Source organism: Peromyscus eremicus, chromosome 16_21, assembly GCF_949786415.1.
Source record: "Peromyscus eremicus chromosome 16_21, PerEre_H2_v1, whole genome shotgun sequence".
NCBI lineage: Eukaryota > Metazoa > Chordata > Mammalia > Rodentia > Cricetidae > Peromyscus > Peromyscus eremicus.
Window position 1 is genome coordinate 58,101,015 of NC_081432.1, and position 24,459 is coordinate 58,125,473.

At 44.9% G+C, this 24,459-nt stretch overlaps 1 protein-coding gene across 3 annotated transcripts in view; it reads right to left on the reverse strand.

Annotated features, from left to right (window-relative positions):
- Runx2 (RUNX family transcription factor 2) overlaps positions 1 to 24,459 on the reverse strand; it is a 212,207-nt gene that overhangs the window by 48,322 nt on the left and 139,426 nt on the right. For 2 of the 3 annotated variants that reach the window (XM_059243987.1, XM_059243986.1), the window contains exon 6: positions 5,154 to 5,327. The exons of the other annotated variant lie outside the window; for it this stretch is intronic. In XM_059243987.1, the coding sequence (XP_059099970.1) occupies positions 5,154 to 5,327 (174 nt within the window). The remainder of the gene's footprint in view (positions 1 to 5,153; positions 5,328 to 24,459) is intronic. 3 annotated transcript variants of the gene reach the window in all.

The following is a 24,459-nucleotide window of genomic DNA, read 5'->3' on the forward strand; positions in this document are numbered from 1 at the left end:
GTCCCCACATGGAAGGTGATGTAATTGGAGGGTTGCACAAGGTGGAAAGGGAGCCTGACTCGGTGAGTGGGTCAGAGGAGGCCCGGCAGAGGCCAGAGCGGCAGCCATTGATCTAAATTTGGAACAAAGAGTGTCTTTGGAGAAACAATCAACAGAAGACTGTGCCGGAGAAAGAAAAGTAGGAATACAATGACGTATTACTAAAGAAACCGAGTGCAGTGTCAAATGAGGGGCGTGTACATTCCACGGGGAGAGGCAGAAAACAGAAGTCAGAGCCAAAGCAAAATACAACAGACAAACCACTACCCTGTATACTTCAGCATCCACATGTGTGGAAAACTAATGTTCATTAGACATTTAACAAACAGCTCACACACTCCCCGGTCTTCCCCACGTCAGAAGATGACACCGCTATCCTCCAGCTAGCTGGCTATGTCGGAAAGCCTCAAGTTCTGCGTTCCCCTCAGTATCAACACGATCAGCTAGCTCCTGGAGCAGCATCTTGAGGGTAAGTCTTCTACCTTTGGACCATGGAACGCACCCTATACAGAGCGCCTACACAGGTGCCATTTAAACATATCTTGGTTAGAAAACGCCCTTCCCTTGGTTCCCACCCTTCAGCAGCAGCCTTCTGCAAACAGAGTCCCCTTATGATGGCCTTCAACGCCTCTGTAACCGTCTCTGCCTGCTTTTCTGAGACATCCCCTTCCCATGCGTTCTCCCACCACATGACACGCTGTTGCTCGCAGGCCCAACAGTCTTCAGAGACTCCTTTCCCAGCTTTGCAAAGGTAGTTCCTTCCCTTCCTAGGCTGCCTGCACTGGGCGCCTCCTTTTATTTTCCTGGGCACTTGTTATTTGAAATGATCTCTTGTGTACTCTTGCTGCTCCTTTATTGCCTGTAAATGTCAGTGAAATGTAAGCTAATGAGAGAGAACCAGGCCCGGTTACAAAAACATCGCTGTACGGAAGATTGCATGAGCTAGAATGCAGATATGAAATACTGCAAAGACCTCATAAAGTCCATATAAAAACTGCATCTATTTGATTCACTTCCCATAACGCCTGGCAGGCATTAAGCATCAATCAACTTCTTTTTTTTTTTTCTTTTTTTTTTTCTTTTTTTTTTTGGTTTTTTGAGACAGGGTTTCTCTGTGTAGCTTTGCGCCTTTCCTGGAACTCGCTTTGGAGACCAGGCTGGCCTTGAACTCACAGAGATCCGCCTGGCTCTGCCTCCCGAGTGCTGGGATTAAAGGCGTGCGCCACCACCACCCGGCTCAATCAACTTCTTGTATGAATGATTAAGAGAATAGCAGTGTATACTAGAATGCCCGTGATGAGATGAACGAACATTCCATCCCACTAAGCCCAAGTGCTTGAAGCACCAGAAATTACTTTTATGGATAGCTGTGTTATACAGAAATTTTAAAGTGGCAACTGTCTTGAGGGATGCCTCCCAGAATGACATCCTCACCTCCGACATCCTCACCTCCACAGCCATCGCCACATGCTGAATCAAAGGGGTTTGATGTTTGCAACAGACTAGGTGTTTCCTGATGCCAAGAGACAGGCAGCAGATGTCAGAATGATAAAAAAAAAAAAAAAAGAGGTGGGGAGGAAGCAACTTCCTCAGGAAACTGTGGGGAGGCCCTGGTCCCTCAGGCAGAAAGAACATGAGCCATCAAAGGCTTCATCAGTGACCCCACCAGCCTGGTGCTGCAAAGAAGCCAGCCCACCACATGGCTAGAACTTTCGGCCCTAGGAACTGCAAGAGCCATTAGAAAAAGCTAATAATGAAACCCTAAATGCTAACGATTTCCCTGAATTTCGTTTTGCTGTTCCGGGACTTAGAAGCCTCTGGCGTTGGACAAGACCAAGGACTGTAGGTGGTCATACTGTGTGCCCTCTGTGTGCTGTTTGGAGATGACAATCCAAGAGTGCCAAGCCAATGAGAGAGAGCCAGGTCCTGTTACAAACATCTTTGCACAGAGGAGTCCGTGAACCAGAACACAGACAGGAACTACAGCAAAGACGTTACCATTCTAGGCAAGTCTCAAGAACGTGAGTTATGCGGCTCCTTGTGGTGTGAAGCCAAATGGTTTAACTACACAGTGTTCATATAGAAATGTGATTTCTGCCGTTTTTCGCCTTCAGGAAACAAGAACAGCCTAGATAAGAAATTAGACAGTGCAGCCCATGCTAACAGGAAAAGCTATATGACTGGCCCTTTCTCTCACCAATTTCTTCTAAACTCGATTCTCATGAAGTCAACATCTAGGGAGACTCTACTTTGGAGATGTGATAATAGCCAGTAGAAAAGACCAGCACCCTGGAGTTCAGAAATAAGGCCATCTCTACGAACACTCAGATCATGGAGAGGAGCCTTTGGGCAAAGGCTCTTCCCCAGGAAGATAATGAAGATACCAAAGGAGGAGTTCGAGCTCATCGGTAGACAGACTACTATGAAAAGTGTGGTGTGTGAGAGCAGAGACGCAAATCAGCTTCTTCAATTAGACTAGATGAAGGACAGCATTTTCCTCTGCCTCTGCACTGCCAAAGGTGAGGAGCTTTGCGTGTGGTGGGCTCACAGGCACACTTACTAAGTAAACAAGAAGATGAATCCTGAGATTAAATCTGCCCATGCATGTGATTTAGCAAAAGTCCTGAGAGTTCCTGGACTTCCTACTCATCTGCGTCCAGAGATCCAGTGTATCCTTGACTACAGGAAGGTACCTTTGTTACCTCCCAAACGATGTGAGGCATTTAAAAAAATGTAAAGTTTACATAACCGAGAGCTGAGTGTGTCACAGATATACATGTACACCTTCCCATTTGGGGGGCTGGAGAAGAGCTATTGTGATCAGAAGACGAGAATGAGGAAGACACTGACAACAGCTGATCTATAATTGATTCCACCAGGACCATATCCTCTAAACGAAGAACTAAATATTTTATAATATGAACTTCTATAATGCTATCAATACCTATGGACTTCCACATTTTCATTTTAAGAAATATATCTAGGGGATAGTCACTGTCCTGCCACTAATGTGCTGAGTAACTGTAAGCAAGGAATTCAACTTTCCTGACCCTCCCAAGAGGGTGGTGGAGAAAATGCTGACTGGGGGTAAGCCAGCTCTGTGGAGGGAGTCACACTCCTGACCTGCTCTGATGCTCTTTCCCCTACACACCTCTGCGTTCTCAGAGGCTCACTCTTACATCTACGCATAGGCATGCTGCTAACAGTAGCTCCTCTCCATCATTTTTCCAATCTCTGGTTTAATGACATCTAAAGCACCTTCCAGTTCTAGACTTCTGGAGCTTCCCTGTGACTTCACTTTTAGATTTAAGCCTCTTAAGTGAATCTAACACTAGCCAGGTTCAAAGGACCATTGTTAAGACCAATAGTAGGAGACTGGAGAGATTGCTCAGCAGTTAAGAGCACATGTTGCTCTTATAGAGGGTCCAGATTTTGGTTCCCAGCTACCATATGGTAGCTCACAACCATCTGTAGCTCCAGTTCCTGGGGATCTGATGCCCTTTTCTGAACTCTGAGAATGCTGCATTCATCTGGTACACATACCTACATGCAGGCAAACACTCATACACATAAAATTAAAGAAAATAAATACTAAAACCATTCATCATTAATATATGAACAAATAGTTAAAGATTAGAACATAGAAGTAAAAAATTAAGAAAGTGGCCTAGTGGTTATTAAATTATACTATATATGTATATAAAATTATTCACAATTACAAATAATATGTAAACACATACCTCTCTCACAGAGAGAGAGAGAGTCTAAGAGTTATTATAAGATGGCTATTTTGAATTTTAATCCATTAACGAAAGTCCAGGTCTCTAAATACAACATTCACAAGCTAGTGTGAATTTCACCCTTGTACTTTTATCACCAGCCTGTCTGATACACGTTTCAGCCTTTTGCTGCATACATACTGTTTAAAGTTTCAGCTAGGTTAAAATGGTTCAATCTTCACAGATCACTAACATTCTTCTGTGATGCAGACACCCTGTGCTCCCCAACGTGTTGACATATACCATTGTTTACAATTCTGTATTACTTTTTAAGCAGGTGCTCATGCAGATGCATTCATTTACTGAACACACCCACAGAAAAGAAAAAGCTACCCCAAGGCAATGTCCAAGAATCCATTTGCATAACATGGGCAGGAGAGTAGAAAGAGGTAGGTCATGAACATTTATGCTTTGAGACCGCTATGGATACTCAAGTCTACCCACTACAGAGGACAACCTAGCCATCAAAAATACATGTGATTTAGGATTTATTACATGTTTTGTTTTGACTTGTTTTCTCACTAGTCTAGTACACCTCTAGCAAAGGCAGCAAGTGATGATGTAATATTCTTTGACCTTTCAATATTTTTGATATGCAAATTAAAGATCGGCCATGATCCACACATTCTTGTCACTGGGACCTAAAAGCCATCAAACTGGTCCTAAAGTAAGATCTGTTCTGCACCAGTGGGGCAGAACACCAAAAAGAACTGGGATCTTAATGTATCACACATGAGCGATGTCACGATGCTGACGTTAAGAAGGAACACACAGTGAACAGATAACTGGAACCTACGAAAGAAACACAGTGTGGAGAACCGGAACTAAATGTCAATCCGAAGTGAGTTGTCTGCCTGAAGAGGTGCTCACTGGCCCTGCCTTACAACTACCAATCAAGGCTTCCTGTTAGCCCTGGGCAATTTTGAATCAAACTAAAAGAAGCAGTTATCTATGTAAGAAATTTAAGCTCAAACCAGGGTCAGTAACACTAACCTTCTCATAGTGAGGGTGTGATGTCCCCTGCACCACCTGAATACAATATAGAATTTATGGCATTCGTGCTCCCAGATCACAGCTCTTCCCAGCCCACCAAAATATACATGGCATCTCTGCAAAGCACAGCATTAGCAGAAACCATATCTCCCGATTTTCATCCCGGAGTGACCGAATGTCAAAATGGACTTAATAAAGGCAGAAATCGGTATCTTCGCATCTCAATTCCTTCACAACAAGCCAATCCGTAGCTCCAGAAGTTATGAAAGGAACACATCTTATTTGTTACCCCCTCACCCCCAGCCTGCCAGACTCCAAGTGAGACCTATGTGTCTGTCTTACCTGTAATCTGACTCTGTCCTTGTGGATTAAAAGGACTTGGTGCAGAGTTCAGGGAGGGCCGTGGGTTCTGAGGCGGGACACCTACTCTCATACTGGGATGAGGGATGCGCCCTAAATCACTGAGGCGGTCAGAGAACAAACTAGGTTTAGAGTCATCAAGCTTCTGTCTGTGCCCTGGAAACAGCAAATCATAAAATAAAAGCATATTAATTAGCTGAACAATTGACCATGCTAAATAGATATGTGAACATACATGCTGGGTGGTTTAAGCCAAGGAATTATCAATTCTGATATTTACTATGATGTGTCTAGGCAAACTGTTCTTTGAGCACTGTAGGGTGGCAAGCCTTCCTAATTCTACCTACACGGAGAGAACAGAGGGTCCCAAGGGAGACATGGAGTCAAGAGCTCAAGAGGAACTCTCTGGGTGCCTCCTCTAGCCCTGTCAATGAAAGGATGAGAAACGTGGGTGTCCTCTAGGGCACCTTTCTTGTTTCATGATTGGGGGTTCCCCATTTGAAAGCTCAAGGAGTCTGCTACGCTGTCACCAAACCGGGGCAAACACAATTTTTTTTGAAGATCAACTTCCACAGTGACTTTAGTGACCTTTTCTTTTTTATGTTACAACTATCTACCTATCTCTTGCAGCAAAATTAAAACTCAAAATGGAAAATAGAAAAGAAACAAAGGAAGAGAAAGGGGGAGAAAAGAGAAGAGGGCAGGAAGGGAGGGGAGGGGGAAAGGAAGGGCAGAGAAGAAACATAAGCAAAGAAAATCAAGTTGTTGAAGGGGATCTGCATATTTCGAGATACGCCAAAGCCCAAAAGCACATAATGAACCCTGTTAAGTCACAGAGAAGATGCTTTACTTTAAATCTACTCCTATAGTTTTGTACAAGAAAGTGGAAAATACTGGTAAGCTAAATAGGTGGATGTGACTACCCATTATCTGAGTGAGTGAGTAAGAGAGAGAGAGACATGAAGGCAGAGAGGGGGGGAGAAAGAGAGAACGACCTTTTCTTTCTTCCAGTTTATTAAAGTTGTAAAACAAAGAAAAATGGGTATTAAAGAACTGTGCAAATTAGATCAAAGTGCTGAAGCATCTTCAAAAATCACAAGCGTGTCCCTGAGAAGGGCTGTGGTCATGTCTAGGGGCAGGGACATGTGCGTCTGCACCTAACTTGAGGGCAAAGCCACTCTGGCAGCCCCTGTCTGCTGCTCAGCACCTCAGCACGCATGCTCAAGCAGCTGGGTGAGGGGCATCATGGGAACAATGACTAGATGAAAAATGCATTCAGAAGCAAAACTAAGGGAATTTGTGTTATTACTCATCAAAGAGAAAACACTGACTACGGATTATTAACAACCTCGGGAATGGACGTCCGTCACTCCTTTTAGTGGTGGGACATCTTACCTTCCCCTCACACAGGACAAGGGGAATAAGTGTGCCAGGAGAGGGTTAAGTTGAACATTAGAATTCCCCAACTATAAGCTGTCTTCATAAGACAAATTCCTTATTTTATTTGCCCCAAAATGTATTTTCCTGTCTCCCTTTTCATTGCCTACCCAGCCCAAAGAAAACAGACAGGAAGCCAAGGCTTGGTAATATGAGCGTAGCTGTCTCCACAGCCAAACATGTTCCAACTGAGCCCATTAACTGAAATGCACCCACCACCCTATTTCCTGCCAGTGTGTGTTTTGGGCATTGGCTGTAACAGAAGGACTAGACCTAGCTGAAAACATGATCAGGAAAAAATCAAGGAAATCTGTTGTTAATTGTTGTTTGTCCCATATTATACAGATTGCAAATAGATTTTAGAAACTTTAAGGTTTTTAGAGGTGACCCGAAAGAGCTCCTAGACCCTAACTAATAAATTGTTCATAGATGAAGTGCCCTTGGCCTGCTCAGGCAGGGTAACGAGGCCGTGGCCCTCTGCTATTGGCTAGGATGAGGCTACAGCCCTAACATGTATGAAGTGAGCTTCCTATTCATCATGAGGCACCATCAAAGTTGCCTCTCTGCCTTCCTCTCTGAGCTGACATTGGTGACTCTAAGTGCCCACAACACTTAAGAGGTCAGCCCACGAGCGATGGAGACTAGTTTTCAACGTAAGTAGAAAGAGTAGCCGAAGTTCAATTACAAAAATAATAACTCATCCATTACCGTAAATAAACGGCTATAGTTTAACGTACTGAACTTCTATCTGTACAGCTCGCTGGGTCTAGCTAATTTCACAATCAGGGAATTATTATACAAATACTGGTCACAGTCAGATGCATAGAATCTCTCTCCCCCTCTCTCCTCTATCCCCCCTCTATAATTTTGACACAGCTATAAATACTTATGGAATTGTCCTGTAAGTTACTTTCTAAATGAGCCACTTTGGGAATGGCAGATTTTCTGAAGGCTAGAGAGAAGGCTGTGTGATCTTTCATGGACACTTGCACACTGGGATGTGAGTTCAGTGTGTGCAGATGAGTGGACACATTTTTATTTACTCTTAGCCTAACGCTGTTCTTATTAGGAGAACGCGGGCAAGAGGGAAGGACTTGGACTAGCCCTTCGATGTGGAAAATTTAAAGAGCAGGCGAAATGTTTAAAGGCTCAATGACTTTTTAGAGTTATCCTTAAAGACAGCTACCACACATCTACAGACAACCTAGAATGATCTACAGAGCGTCCATTGGAAGACGCAATCTCTAAAAGCATATGCATTTTCCCCTGGGTTTCTCTACCCTCTCAGCAGCCACCACAACCCAAACAAGATTCTTACAGCACAACGCCAAACAAAAGCCAAACAGGTTCGTCGTCTTTCAACCATGACAAATGGCGGCTGCCGCTAAACCACATCAGGGTGTACTCAAATGACAGGCTGAAAGATGTGCTGGAAACATCAGCACCCGGGCAATCCTTTCAGACACTAAGAACACAGGAGACAAAGGGGTCACAGACTCAGACAAGGACAGAGTAATTGGTCGCGTTGTCTGGAGGATTGAACCTTACTCATCCCCAAAGAGGAGCTGTTCCGAGCAGGAGGCAGATGCAAAGAGTGGGCAACTTTTAGGTCACTGCTCCAGGGTAAAGACTCCAGGAAGTGGGGAGGTGGCTCAGCAGATAAAGCACCTGCCTGCCATGCAAGCATTAGGACCAGAGATCAGATCCCCCGAACCTAGTAAGTGGGGGAGCATGAGGGCCCACATAATTCCAGCACTCAGAAGACACAGATGGGATCTCTGGAGCAAACTGGCTAGCAAGACTACCCCACACCAGTGAGCTCTGGGTTCAAGTGAGAGACCCTGCTTCAGTGAATAAGCTGAATAGCAACTGAAGAAAAACTCTGACGTCAGCCTCAGACCTACACACACACACACACACACACATACACACACACACACACACACACACACACACACAAGAACACCTACCTGTACATGCACATCAAAACAGATCTGCACAGCTCATTCAAACCACACACATATATGGGGGTGGAGAGCACTATATGAAAGTGTAGTCCTGGAACCTGTCATCTACCTTAACCTTCTCCCGAAGGCAGTCGTCTTTCCAGACTAGCTGAATAGGAAAAGCCTCCCTCAAGCTCTGAAAGACATGGGCATCCAGGTCCCAGAGTGGATGGGTTAAATCAAATTCTTAGGGTAGGTTATGGAGGAAAGTTCTCTTTTTTTTAAGCTCCATGTGATCCAATATGTAGGCAGGGCTAAAAAAACCACTGCCCAAGATAGTCTGAAATCCAGCACAAATGCCAGCCATTGACTGGCACCCCAATGACTCCTCCATTTCTAGATGGGGCCCTGCCTTCTGTCCTGAGTTCCGGGTTTCTATTTCTCATTGGCTCCTTGACGGATCCCCTGGGATGTACCACGGGTATCTTCAATGCAGTGCACTCAAAGCAGAATTCTGGAGTCTCTTTCCAAAACATCCTATGGCTCTAATGTAGTCCCCAATGCCAATGGACATCACTGGCCACTCAGTTGCTCACAGTCAAGAACTCAGATATGTTCTTAAGTCCTCACTCCCCACATTTGGTCCACCACCAAGTCCTGACGGTTCTGTCTTGATACTCCATCTCCTATCCACTCAGTTCTCTGCATTTCTCCCGGCACAGCCCTACCCTCACAACCTACCTAACTCTCTGACTGTCCAGCACTGTCTGCTTTGAAGTCCCCCCCACCAGGACTCTCCTATATTCCCGAGATAAAAACCTTCTTGGTTTTTCTGTATGGCTCACTCCTTCTTGTTGCTTAGCTCTAGAGTGAACGCCACCTCCTTTAAGAGGCCTGGCCTGCTTCCCATAACCAAAATATGTCCCCACCCTCTTGAGCACAGTCTTTCTTTATTTCCTTTGTGGCAGTTGTCACAATCTGTAATTATCTTGTATATTTGTTTGTCTCTCCTCAAGGACTCCAAATCCCATGAGAATGAGCGCCCTCCCTCTTGTGTGCAGCCGGATCCTCACAATCTACTCAGGGCCCGCCATACAGTAGGTGCTCAATGAATATTTATGAAAGGAATGAGTTTGTGAATATGAGAAATGCCTTGATTAGAAGAAAATGTACTGGTACCGAGTATCATATATCACAACACTATCCCTTAAAGATGCCTTGTGGTTTCTGCAGCACAGTGAAGCCAGTTTCTTTAGAAACAGCCCTGATTGGTGCTTCCTGGAGAATGGACTAATGGACATTCATTTAAGCTAAAGCTCACTTGCTCTTTGAAAAATTCCCGTTTCTCCCACCATAATCCTTAATCATTGTTAAAACCATTTAAAAACAGAGAGATAAAAACGGGTAACAGACGTAAGCTGGACTCTGGGTTTCAAAGCAGTGTGCTTCTTTTATGGATGAGGACCTTGAGTCCCCATGAGAGGACGTGGCTAGTGGTTAGTGTAGGACTAATGCTTAGATTTCCTGGTCACTGGTCTAATGTTCTTTCCTCTTCCATTGCCGGCCAGCTTATTTTAGGATATAACAGTGAGACAGAATTTGTTCAGGGGAAATCGTGACCAAAAAAATGAATTTTAAATGGAAAAGAAAAAAGGAGCAGTTTTCAGAAAAGATCTCTTTCAAAAAGTCCCAGTGTGCGTGGGTGAATATGACTTTTGTTGCAATAAATTCAGGGGCACAAGAAGAAATCATGAGCAAAAGGTCACAGCATTCACACATGCTGACAGCAAGGACACATGAGGAACTGCTAAGCCCCTGGGCCACAGTGGAGCCAATAGCTCCACGGATCCCTACACACATGAAATTAGCAATCGGCCTCTGCAACTTCTGCTTTCAGAGATCAGGCATCAGACATGGGCATGGTGAGTGTGGTCGTCCAACAGTGAAAATGAGCTCATCTCTACAGCATGACCCGCTTCGCTCCTGTTTTATAACTAAGACACTGAGTGATGCCTCACAGCTTCCGAGAACGATGTCCCCCAGCCAGAACCCCCCACTGTGTGAAACTGCCCAGCCACATGAGTTGCACTGGCCAGTTAGAAGGCTCCCCCTCCAGGAGGCCAGACACACTAGAAAGAGACAGGCCAGGAGATTTTTCATGATGAATGTGCAGTAGAATGCAGTAGAATGTCTGGTCCACCCTAACGTGGAACAAGGAAACAGTCACATTACCAATCACTATGTCCATATTAGGTTCATCTAGTCTAGGCAGTGTGCACTGCATATCTACCACATGTGATATGTAAGTATCTTCGTGTAAGTAGTATCTTCGCCTTCAAGGAGCTCGGGGAACAGTGAGAAAGGCAAGGCCCCTTGTGGGACAGAGCAGCTAAGGACAGGGTAATAGTTAGGTGCTGGGCTTGGAGATCGACTGAGAACATTAGAATGGGGGCCACTGGAAACATTAAAGAAGTCATTCTTTGTGTAATCCTTGTCTGTGTTCTCGGGAGAGCTGACATACACTTAAGGGTCAAATGTCACGATATCTAGAACTCACTTTAAAATATTTCAGCTAAATAACAGATGAAGCAGACACAGCAAAATAAACATACAAGATGCTAAGTAGATGCGATTATATTAGATACAATATTTCCATGCATGTTTGTAAGCTCTTTCATTATAAAAGAAAAGAGATGACAGAGGTCAATGTGGGAAGCACAGGGGAGTGATTGGTTTTGACTAAAAGGAAATAGTCACTGATGAGACCATCATGCCTGTTGTTCTAAGGCCAAGAAAGATTCTGATAAGCACAGAGGCAAGGAGATCTCTAGCTGGAAGGTGCGTGACAGAAACGTGGTAACAAATAGAAGGAAGGGGACAGCTAGCTGGAAGGCACGGGACAGAAACATGATAACACATATCTTGTGAGACCAGACGATGTCAAACATTTGTGTGATGTTAATCTAATCCCAGGCGCAAGCTCCTTCACACCACTTAATAGCTGGGCTAGGCCTTGGCTCTTAAGCTACGCAATAGAGTGTAGAGAGCGGCCCTTTAAAGTCAGGTCTCCTGACCTACAAATGATGTTTGGCAGCCCCAAACCTCCTCTGCCATGCCTGTGGCCTTCTCTGGAGCAGAGAAGTGACTGGGGCGATGTCAGCTAATTATGTTGTCACCAAGTGTGTTACAGAATGAGCTCTGCTCTAAGGCGAAGAGGTCTGAAGCCACAGGATGGAACAGCTCCCGGATACTGTGACCGGGATCCTCTGAGTGGGAAGAGAAGGCTTGCATCTTTTACCCAGAGTAAATTTGCTATGTGTCAGCAGAGTTATTATTCCACAGCAGTTCTGGGGCAAATGAACGAGACCCTTTAATTCTAACCTCTCCATCCTGACAGTGGCCCAACAAGTGTGTGTGTGTTGGGGGGGGGGGGGATTTGGAGGGAGGGGTGGGTACCTTTTAGAGCTTCATGTATTTAGTGCTATCCTGTCTTGCTGGCATATTTATTATTACCTTTCGGCCATTCACCCTACAGAGAGCTCCGGTCCCAAATGACTTATCTGGAAATCCGCTACTGAGAAGAGTTCAGCTCCATGTCTCTTAGCATTTTGGCCGATGGTTTCCAGCAAACACAGGCAGGGCTTCACAGGCTCTTTGGAAAGCTATGTTAGGGACTGACTGACCCAAATAATTCCTGGCCCCTGAGGCTGTAGGTTAAAAGCTTTGACCTGAGGCACTCCTACAAGGGTGTGAAAATGGAAATGCCCTTGAGAGAAGTGAGGCTGTCCTCTGCATTAGATGTCTCTGTTTCACTGGAGCAGGGAGGGTAGACCTCATGCCCTCGTACTGCTCAGTTAGTCTGCTTTCCTCTCTCCCATCCCAAACCATCCAAATTGGCTTCATCTCTGATTTCTTCCTTTCTGAAACATCATCGTCTTCTAGTCTTCCACATCCCCAAATCCAGTTTACATAGATCTCTGCTACCTCCTTTCCTAGACAGAGTCCAGGTTGTGCAGTCAAGGCCATCCTAAGAAATGGCTTCCTTGTTTCCCATCCCCCACTGAAGCCACTCCCTCAAAGTTGTGGCCTGAGGCTCCTACCTCAGAGAAGCAGCAGTAGCCTAGCACATTCAAGAGACACCGTCTGGTCATGTTCCCCCAGGAAGGGACTCGGGACTTAAGTTTCTTCATCTACTACAAATGAAAGTGTGAGTTTCCCTAACCCCTAACACAATTTCTGCTCCCCAAGCCCAAATCTCAAGTTACTTACCTGAGAAGATCCATTCAACTATCCAAATAGATATGGCTCCACCTTACCCCCTCAAACCCAGCAAAGAAGACCCTGGAAATATGGTCCTCGTGTCTTTTTTGCAGGGGACTCACACTGATCTACCCACTGCTCTTGGGAGAAGTCTGATGTCTTTGTCCACGCTGTCCCCTCAACTCAACACACATTGTCTCATCAACTGCACTTGGTAAAATCTCCCCCCAGGCTGAACTTGGTCATCACAGCACCCTAGTGCTTTCTGTCCATGTGACCTCTCTGATTTCTATCTTGGTAGCTGAGCACAGCCCCAGTCAGGTGTTACATCCACAGCACATGGTTACACTTAGGTGCTAGAGGCATTCAGTGAGCATTAGCCTGCTGCGAATTGACAACAAATATTTATATAGAATTTCAAACCCTGTTATTCTAGATGTTCCTCAAGTTGACTAGTCACCCCTTGGGGATGATTGTCATGTGTTACATCTACAAACTTAATGCATACAGGCACCAATTGAATTAACAAAGAACCAAGATAAATTTGTAATTATCTCTCTTTTTGTCCAGTGGAAGGCAGAGAGGAGCGGGGAGGAAAGCTGGGAGGCATTTCCCACGGTCAAATTGATGAGTCGATCATCTCTGTTGGGAAAGGCTGCTGAATCATCCTTTTCCCTAACCATATACTATCTGGTATGGGCCAAAACTATTTCTAGACTAGAATAATGAAAGGCACTTAGAAGTCATTTTCATATTTAAGGCCTCTAGCCACTCTGAACCACTGATAAGAAGAGCCATGCAGTATGACTCAGGACCGCTCAGGAATGGAGACAGCCCTGGAGTAAGGGGTAGTATGTAGCTGGGAACAGAGAACCACAGATCGCGAACAGACCTCTTTCCAGGGGATTCTCCTATGATGGCATTTCAAAAATGAGCTCAGGGCTCCTCTTCACATATAAACCAATCTCTTAAGGAAAATCTCTACCACATATCTCTGAGCACCCCCTTCTCGCCTCCAGAGAGTCAGGCACACAGGACTCAGAGTTTATCCAGAGAAAAGACAGGAAGAATCACTTCACCCAAGAAAGGACTGAAGCTCTTCCAGGCTCTTGGGTAAAATATAATTATAGAAAAGAAAAATATAATCTACTCTAGAGACATAATTATAGAGTTAAGCCATAGACTCCATAGAAATATTCTAGGAACTTCACTTCATTTTTGAAAAAATGTCAAAGGTTGAATTTGCTTCCTTTTACTAAGAGGCACCAGTCTAGATTAGCAACAGAAAGTTCTGTCTCTTAATTACACATGCAAGCATTTTTTTTACATACTATTAGCTAATGTGAGAGAGAAGTGAGAGCCTGCCAGCTTAGCGGCCCGTTTAAATGTAGGCTTCTGAAAGTTGAGGAGTTCAAGATCTTTCGAGAAATATGCAAATGAAAGAGCTGAGGCAATACTAATTTGCATGAACATAAATTTGAGCTCTTTTATAACTTTTACCTTCTGGGGATGTGGCAAACACAGCAACCAAAAGCATAAAAGTCGGGGGGTGAGGGGAGACAGGGTAGAGCTGTGGAGCTAGTCCACTATCAGTCACACCTCAGGAATAAAGTCCACTGAGGGAGCTTAAAGCATGTTCTCTTGTCCTGGAACAACGGACTCAAAGAATTTCATGTATTTAAGTAGAAAGAAACTCCTGAGAGGTTAAACAGAGAAATGGGGTTTTATTTAACTTTTGTTCTCTCTCTCTCTCTCCTCTCTCTCCTCTCTCCTCTCTCTCTCTCTCTCTCTCTCTCTCTCTCTCTCTCTCTCTCTCTCTCTCTCTCTCTGTCTCTCTCTCTCTCTCTCTCTCTCCCTCTCTTCCTCTCCCCCTCTCTCTCTCCTTCCCTCCCTCCATCCACTCCTCCCTTCCTCCCTCCCTCTTCCTCTCCCTGCCTTCCTCACTCCCTGCCCCAGTCTCTCTCTGGTGTTGGAGATCAAGGCCAGGCCCTTGCTCATGTTAAGCAAGCACTGGACCACTGAGCTATCTCTCTAGACCTGAGAAGAAGGATTTTTAAGAACACACAGAAAAGACCATCTGAAAACATAATGGAACTGTGTATGAGGAGATGAGAGGGACAGGGAAAAGAGCAAGCAGTCTTAGCCACAGCCCACAATACACACATCGGGGTCAGAGGACAACTCGCAGAAGTCCATTTTTTCATTCTGTCCTGTGGGTCCTGGGGATTGAACTCAGAGCCACGGGCTTGGCGGCAAGCACCTTTACCTGCTGAGCCATCTCACTGGTCCAATAACAAATTCTTTTTATTTTACTTTACACTATTAATTAATTCCCAGAAAAAATACTGTTGACTTATTTTTCACTCCCCTGGCCTGATACAGATGTTGTTTTTTATACACCAGGTGCCACCAAAAGAAAGACCAAAAGAGAGAAGGAGCAAGGGCTGGAAGAATGAGAATTTGCTGATATTACGTTCAGTCTTTCTAACTCTGTTGACCATGACACATCTCATCCCACTAATGACACCTCAACATCATCCCTGGCCATCTGAGTCTTCATCTCTTTCCTTAACTTTCTGGGAAATGAGTAAAAGGTTCCCATCTTCTCCCTATCTGTGTTTATGTGATACTGTGTGATACTGGAAACAGGTCCTTGGAGTTCTTTCAGTGGGCTAGAGTCACACATACCATAGTTCTTTGTGTTCCTGGCACATACCGAAACCCTGGTAAGAAATGTAAAGTTACTTTTAATGGTAAGGTAGTTCCCGTGGTTGACCAAAAAGCATCGCTGCTTGTTTGCCAGTGACCCAGCTGAACATGGATGGCATTGTTCTTCAACGTGTCTGGTGACAATCAACCCGCAGGCTGTCACACAACCCCTCCATCCTAGGCTTGGCTTCCTTCTTACGCATACTGTTTCTCCTTCAGGGTTACTGTTTGGTGTGCGTGTTTGGGGAAGTGGTGGGGGGTGGGTGGCAATTAAGAAGTGTGAAGCACTCATCTCAGAATTGTTACCCACAGTCATAGACCATCATCCTCAATTTTCCCGTTTCTGAGAGGGGACGAGAATGTTAAAAAGTAATAACCAAGGAAAACGTCAGCCAGCACCGGCAGCCGAATGGCAGCAAAGATCACAGAAGGAGAAGGAAAAGAATGGGAGGGGGTGGATTTCTTACTTAAGCTGGACCTGTTCCAGCTGGCAAGATGAGGTGATTTTCTTAACGCTTGCAAAACCTGGTGACTTTTTTAAAGGAATGAAGAAGATGGAGATGTAAACACGGCCATTAAGGCAGATTTAAAGTGCTTAGTTCTAATCTGGTCTAAGGCTCCCCCAATTGTGCACTGTTCTGCACTTCTCTGCTTGTGCGACATCAAAATGACACATGGGGTCTGTGTCCGTGTCCTCTGACTGGCAAGTTAGGTTGGCTGAGCTCCGTAGTCAGGTCAGAGGTGGACGAAACAGCCCCTTAAGCAATAATAAATGTATGTTGGTCAGAAGCATGCAGGACATCTGACAGAGACTGTGTTACTACCTTAGGGGGCCACTGGGTTTATATCTATGCCACAGGCCTTAAACAGATTGTTTACACAAGAGATGTCTTTGAAACGAACTCCTAACAAAACTGAGATGGGTAAGGAGCTGAACAACAGTCAACAATATACCATGTAAATCACATCTCTCTAAGCTGCAAGGGTAATACGATATAAACTCCCAAATAAAAGATTTTTCTAGAAGTGAAACTCCAAGGATTACTGCATATATCAGCACCTCCTTGCAGTGGACTAGCATTTATCCACCTATCCATCCACTCTTCCTCAACGCTACTGCACACTTGACTAGCCGTGATAGACAGATAATTGCTCTAGCCAGCCGTGCGTAATGAAGAGAGTCTGCTGTGCTAATCCCAACATTCTTATCTTCTGTGAACCCTGATTAAGGAACTCAAAAGTCTACTCCTCCAGCCCCAAACTCCTGGAGTTTTCCGCTCCTACTCGGATCTGCTAAAGTGTTCTTACATTCCACTCTGTCATGAAAGGTGCCAAGTGTTTTGAGTAGGATCAAGTTAGAGTCTTCTGAAAGGAACGTTAGCATAGTCTTCCAGGGTGTTAGACAGCAGCAGGCTTTGCCCCACCCCCACTCCCATCTCAAGACACAGGATGTCAGAAAAGGGCATTGTTTGCAAGCTAAAGAAAAATAGGTTGAAATCGGTTAATATTTGTTTAAAACTAAACCTCTTTCATTTCAAAGGCAAGTTAATTCTGTGGATTGCTATCTGCAGGTTTCATGTTGAATCATCATTTGTGACAGTTTGTCCATAGGAAACATAGAACGTACGCATTTTCCAGATATACACATGCATGAGTAAAAATTCCTATTACTCTTCCATACCCATATATGGATACGGACGGATGGGGGACGAATTAAAGGTAACGGGACAGAAATACTACCAGCCAAGTTCCAGGTCATTCGAGGCACCACTGCAGATAGAGAGACCATCCTCTCAAGGCTCAGCACGCTTTACCATGTCCTTAAACACACATCAAGAACCCTCTGCCGCCCGAACATACCTTTCCTTCTATGTGAAGTTCCAAGGCTTCAGCCTGATTAGATGCCTTTTGTTTATTTCAAAAACTGGTACCTCTCACTGGGAAGGCAAAAGTGTGCTGACCAACTAAAGAATTACTCAGGCTTTGACTGTTTCTTTCCTGGGTCCTAGCTGTTTCCTGGACCTCACACCAAAAATATTCACAGAAATGAATACTCCTCCTGTTTGGTGCATACACTCTTCTGAGTATTCACGGGCCTAAGGGCTTAACAGATCTCACTAAGCATCCTTAAGATCACACACATGATTTCCAGTTAGTCCCTGGTGTGTAACTGTGCCTTAGGATGGACAATTGCTCACAATATGGGAAGAGAAAAGGGAACCAAAGGGGACGTGCATCACTCACTAATGGCCAGTCAAGAACTTCTCCAGTCCAGAACTTCTATCGAAATAACAAACTCATTTCCAGTCTAAAGAATCAGTGAGGCTGGGAATTAATTTCCTGAAATGATGAGCGCACACACATACATACACACCACACACACACACACACACACACACACACACACACACACACACACTGAACATGACAGTGTCATTTAAAGAGTGAGGAGGTATGGGACAGAATGGGGAATGAGTGAGGAAGTCCTGCTTCTAAAGCTGGGCTTGACTGTACAAGGGGCATGAAAATCTAGAACTCTGTTCCTATTTGTTGCGACCTTTGGTGTCAGGCTGCAGACAGTACCCTCTCATCTCTACGGCTCAACACTCTAATCTGTCAAACAAGGATCTTGGAACCTCGACCATGAGATACCATTAGGATGAAATGTACGACAAGAGAAAAACCACATAGACAAAACCAGGCAAGTTTAACACGAACTCATCAATGACCATTTCCAGATAATGTACCCTGACCACACTATACCGAGGGACATACCAGAGAAGCAAAAGAGGGGGGCATTGTGAGCAAACAAAAGACGTATAAACAGATAACTAGAGGAGAACCAGAAAATAAATGCCGAATGTCCAACAGTGATCGAGAAGGCCTCCCAGAGGAGACAGAGGAGATCCCTTTGTGTAGATTTAAAGGGTAAGTAGAATTCCATCAAGCAAACGCAGAAGACACCTGTCTCAGAAAAAAAAAAAAATGCAGAAGACATTGTAACCAGAAGGAACAGCAGGTGCAAATGCTCGGAGATAGGGAAGGTACAGAGTGAGGCAATTAGGCACGGCTGGCACTGGGCCACAGCGCTGTGGGTGGAAGGCAGTTGGGTAGATCGGATGCTGAAGGGCCTTGTCACCATGCCACGGTGTCTGAACTTCATCCCACAAACAACAAGAGCCGCTGAAGTATTTAAAGCAAGGGTGTGCCACAAGCTAGTTACAGCTCAGGGAGACCATGTTATTCACAGGAGAAGACAGACACACAGGGAGTCTAGCTAGAGGCATGAAATGAGCTAGGAAATCATTTTTTTTTTCTATGGCAGGCGAAGAGGGCAAATGCTTAGCATGAATGATGCTAATGCAGTACTCACAGAGACAAGGGAGTGGCCCTGAGACAGGAGTATAGACATGAGCACATTGAAATAATTAGAAGATGTACAGTTGAGAGGATAGGGCATGGGCTCGCTGGTTGGCTGAGCTCAAAACTGCAAAATCTGACGGAAGTTCATGTTCAGGCAGAGAAGCCTGGCCTCAGTGGAGGTTGGGAATTCCAAAGGCCATGTGCTTAAGACATGTGTTTGGAGTAATCACAGAACTCGTACAGGTGAAGACACCAGGAAGTGAGGGGAAATGTGTGTCTGAGGTGCATTTCCGGGAGTCATGCGCACGTGGAGCCAAAGGTACGAGTGAGAACACTGAGGAAAATGGGTCGAGAATGGGCGGATGTTTCCTACAGGGATCCCTGTGGCGTACAGACACATAGGTGGGCCCCAAAATAGTTCTGAGTCTCCCCTCCTCCTGCTGCAAAGGCCCAAAGGAGCTTGCTGAGAGATCCTTTTACCTCAGGTGCAAGGATATGGAAAGCAAGCCTCCTCTCTCACACCCCGTTCACTCCACACCCAGCTCCCAAGCCACCTGGTTGACACCAATGACTTCAAGTTGGTGAAATTGCCAAAACTGTAAGGCCAGTCTCTCCCGACCTTTAAACTCACACTCTAGTGGTTTCTTGGGCATCTTCCTATAAATCCCTCTAAGGGTGATGATAAGTATGCACAGAGTTCACCCTGGTCACGTGGTTTTTAAGGAACTGGAAGAAGTACCCGGCCTAAAAGTCAGTCTCTTCTGGGCCACGTCACCAGTCAGACTACGGCTCTGTACCTCTTGTTTGCATAGACTACAGAGCGCGCAAAATTGTTCTGGCCCAAATACTACACTGGAAAATGTTGAGCTCAGTGTCTGTGTTAAAAATCCGGGAGCATACAAGAATCATGAGGTGACAGCAAATGTCCCTGAAGACATACTATCTCCCCACTCCCAAGACTCCCGCAATTTGACGGCATAGTCTATCTGACCACTTCTTAAATGGTTTTAATCTTTGAGATTATAACTTAATTACAACACTGCCCCCTTTCCTTTACTCCCTCCACACTTCCTATACACCTCTGGATGCTCTCCTTTCAAATTCATGCCTTTAAAAAATGTTATAAAGAGTATATACTTATGTATGTATATGTACTCTATGTATATATATTCTATGCATATATACATACACATATTCCTAAATATAGCCTCAGTCCATACAATGCCACCTGTATACCGGTCTTCAGGACTGGGCTATTTGGCACTGAACACCTGGGGAGGGCCACCTCCTCCTGTTCCCAGCTCCCTCAGCGGCCTGTAGTCTTTACACAGAGTTTAGGCCTCCTGGCCTTTTCCCCATCCAGCTTGGCATGTCCATCAATGTCGTCCTGGTTCAGCTCACCTCTTATCTCACTTCTTACACTTCTGTTCGCCACTCTGATAAGCTTATGAGAAATGGGAACAAAACCGGCTCGGGCTGCCTCCTCCCACCTCCTGCTCCCTGCGTGTTCACTCCTGTTGTCCGTCAGAAAGTAACCAGGAGGCAGAGGAAAAGTGTCTGTCTGCAGCGAGTGAAGACAGGGCAGGGATTCACGGCAGAGGACATGAGTGACGCCATTTACAAAGCTGCCAGCTGAAGAGAAAGGGCCACGTATAAACAGACTTGGGAAAGAAAGTCTGAGCCACCAAGTTGGCCCGGAGATTCTTGGATCTCCTCCTTTTTCCTATATGAAAACAAGAGTTCTAGAACAATTTCAAAAACTAATGATCTCTTCCTTTTTCTTATACATAAACAAAACTCCAGAGGTTGCTACGTTTTAGATCTATTTCAAAAACTATTTGTATATAATTATTTTCTGTCCATTCAAAATAAGGCCCTGTCCTGGTCTGTAATTTTGTGTACCACTTCACAGCATGTTTATATCCCTTAACACTCGTCTGAAAATAAAATCCAGTGTATACCGAAGGGTTAAACGCCACACTCTGATCTGTCGTGATCTGTCAGATTACGTATGTTGGATGTCTACAGTGCACAAGTATCATCGCATCGGCACTGGTACAGCCCAGCAATCGCATCTGAGATTGTAGCGGGATGTTACAGTCCTCGAGAAGGTAGCATTTGAAATTAGCACTGGACGTTAAGCCGGTCCTGTACTAACTGAGGGGGAAATAACAAGTGTCAGTTAAGCTAGAAAGAACCACCTGAGCCAATCAAAAGCATGTGACATTCCATTTCCACATCATAACTTCTATCCACAGACCTGGAAAGGGAGCTGAGGACAAGATGGCGGGGTGGAGGGTCATGAAAATAAGGGATACGCAGTCTTGGTCTTCTGAAAGACACAAACTGTCTACCCACAATGCTATACCCCAAATTTCTGCCAATAAGTCTAATTACTGATATTTGGGATTCCCCTCAAATGCCTTAATATCTTAATATCAAAATGAGCTCCAAAGCAAACGGGAAGCTGCTCCTGAGCATCCCCTGCCCACTTCAGCCTCTAGGTTCTTAGTCTTTCTTGTTTTCTATCGCTTTCTGTCATGGGATCACAAGATCATTAAATCTACAGCTTATCTCTCTGAGAGTCGATTTCATGAGTTTCTTTTTAATTCAGCTTCTTTCTGAGTCTAGTGACGGGTCAGAGATGACTAGGTTATCTCCCAATTCCTATAGAACTTCAGAAACTATGCGTGGTAGGTACCCTCTGAGTGCTTGTTGACTGAATGAAAGATTGACTTTAGAATGTGGGTCAGTGACTGAAGGAGTCTAATTGCCAGCAGCCATCTAATAAAAAAAAAAAAATCACCCCAAAAGATCCAGGAAAAAGAAACCTTATCAGCCACTCACAGAGTTAGGATTGTTTGCTTCCTACTTAGATATGAAATAAAAGGGCTGGTTTTATATGAAATAAAAGTGGTGGCTCCCACTTGGAATCCTATCATTTGGAAGGCTGAGACAGGAGGCTGGAAATTTTGAGACCAGTTTGGGCTATATGTGAGTATGTGAGTCCATACCAGCCTGGACTATACAGAGCAAAGGAAGGAAGGAAGGAAGAGAGGGCGAGAGGGAGGGAGGGAGGGAGGGAGGGAGGGAGGGAGGGAGGGAGGGAGGGAGGGAGGGACGTTGGACTTTATATCGACCAGGCAGCCTGTGAGAGCCGACACCACTCTTGAAGACACATCTCAGTTTTCCAGCTTCACCAACAGCCTGAAGGAAACTCGATGAATTCCGCTAAGACTCCAGGTTTATGATCAGACAGAAACAAGTATCAGCAGCTTGCCTATATTCCTCCTACCAGCAAAGACCAAACAGAAGGAGCATCCCCCAAAAGAGATAAAGTCGTAAGAACTCATCACAATGCTCGCACTGTGCCATGTACTTAAATACACGTCCCAAACTGTAGAATGGTGTTGTATTATTACTTAATCGAGTTACCTACCTCGTTCATTCCCAAGTATCCCCTAGCGTGACACAGCTGCACGCCTTCTCACCAGAAGTTCCACTCTGTCAGGGCTGTCTGTGGGGCACACCAGCGCTGGGGGCCTGGGACACTCAGAGGAAAATTTTACAGCTGTGGATGCCGGGCAAAGGCAAAAATCGGCAAAAGCAATTGGATCTTCACCAAGGCTTTAGACCAGCAGTTCTCAACCTGTAGGTCGTGGCCAGGTTGGCAAACGCCTGTCTCCAAAAATATTTACATTACAATTCATAACAGTATCAAAATTACAGTCATGAAGTAGCAACAAAAATCATTTTAAGGTTGGGGGTCACCTCAACATGAGGAACTGTATTGAAAGGTCACAGCATTAGGAAGGGTGAGAACCACTGGTTTAAACAAAAAAAAACAAAAAAAAAAAAAACACCTTCAAGCTGGGTTTCTAGTGTTGACAAATCATGTTTCACTGGATTAAGGGTAACTTTTCTTTTCTTTTAAGAACAAAATCCCTTGGCCCAGATAGTAATTCAAACATTCATGGCCAGAGGCACCATGCTACTCCTGCTTAGCCAGTTTCTCTTCAGAGGGACCTCATTCCACCCCAGTGACCACGATGGCATTTGTGGAAAACCCAAGGAAACATCTGACTTTCGAAGCTTTAAGTGTCTGTAGGGCACTGAATGAAAAGTTGGCACACATTCCCACACATAGGCGACTCCTTTCAGGAACCCCTGACTCAGAATGTCCAGGGGAAGTGGCCTGGTACGAACATCGCTTCATCTCTTCTGAGAATAGTGCCATATGGTTTTAACAGAGGTTTGTTTCCTGAACCTAAAGAGGGCTGCGGAATCTCAATCCAAGTAAAATATGCAGACAATTCCACTCTAAGACTTGCAGTGAAACCCATTCTGTGTGGTCCACACATGCCTGCTGACACCTTCAGAGAAACATTAAGCCATTTTTATGTACCATACCCTTAATGGGTGGAATGCAAGGTGAATTTCCTGGGTGATTAGCACCTGTCTGACATTTACGGTACCATTGCCCCCTCCCTTTACTTGGCTATCATGAGTTAATTCAATGGAAAGGAAGGAGGTGGACAGGATTTCCAAGTTAGGTAACAATTATCAATCAGACACGGAGGCGACTGATAATCACAGAAACACAGCCATAAATGCAGACAGAGGGGGGGGAGGGAGAGAGAGGGAGAGAACCGGAAATTCTCCCTCTCCCCATGTCAACATGATGCTGAGAAATCCTTCAGACACAATTGGCCGGTGGCAGAGGAGAACAGGGAACCACTCCCTTATATAGATTCTAGAACATTCAACTACTCATCTTAAAATAATTGAGAGAATAGGAAAATAAAATCCCTTCTGCACAAAAGCTGGACAACACAGACACTGTAAAAATAAAGACGCAAACCGAGGAACCCGACTAATAAATGGTACTTTCAAAAAGACCACCCTTTGGGCCCGAACACTCTCTTATGAACAGAATGTGCTAACTTATGCCAGATTGCCCCTGAATCTGAATTTAAATACAGCAATTGGCTACAAAACAACCTAGCTCTCCCTTACAGGCTATTAAATATCAAGTCTGAAAATGAGCTGGTGAAAACCTTTTCATTTTGCCAGCATTTTTGGCGCATTACAAAAAGATCTTTCCCCCATCATGAGACCTCTGCTTTCCAATACCCACCCACCTCTCTTTGAATCAATATAAAAACACTCCTCCTCAAAAAGAAAGAAAGAAAGGGTGACGTTTCTCTAAATGGTCACGGGAATTTCACTAACGTGAACCAAAATCACAAACCCCCTTCTAAAATGGAAGACTGAGACAAAGCCCGAAGGAAAGCTGGGTCCAGGCCGCCAAGGTCAGAGCACGACGCAGATACTAAGCCAGGCCAGTGCTAACCACAAGGCAGGCCCGAAGCTTCTCCGGGGCTGTTTTCTTTAGACTGCCTAAAAGTCTTGCCAAGAAACAGGAGGATACCGCTGAAAGAATATCTTCCACAGCTGAGCATCTGGGTACTGTGACAGACAGCCCTGCTCCTGTGTGTGTGGCCTGTAGAACACATGGGGTGACCGTGCCTGGCAAGATGAGAAAAAAACCTAAGGACGCTTTTTCAGGTGAG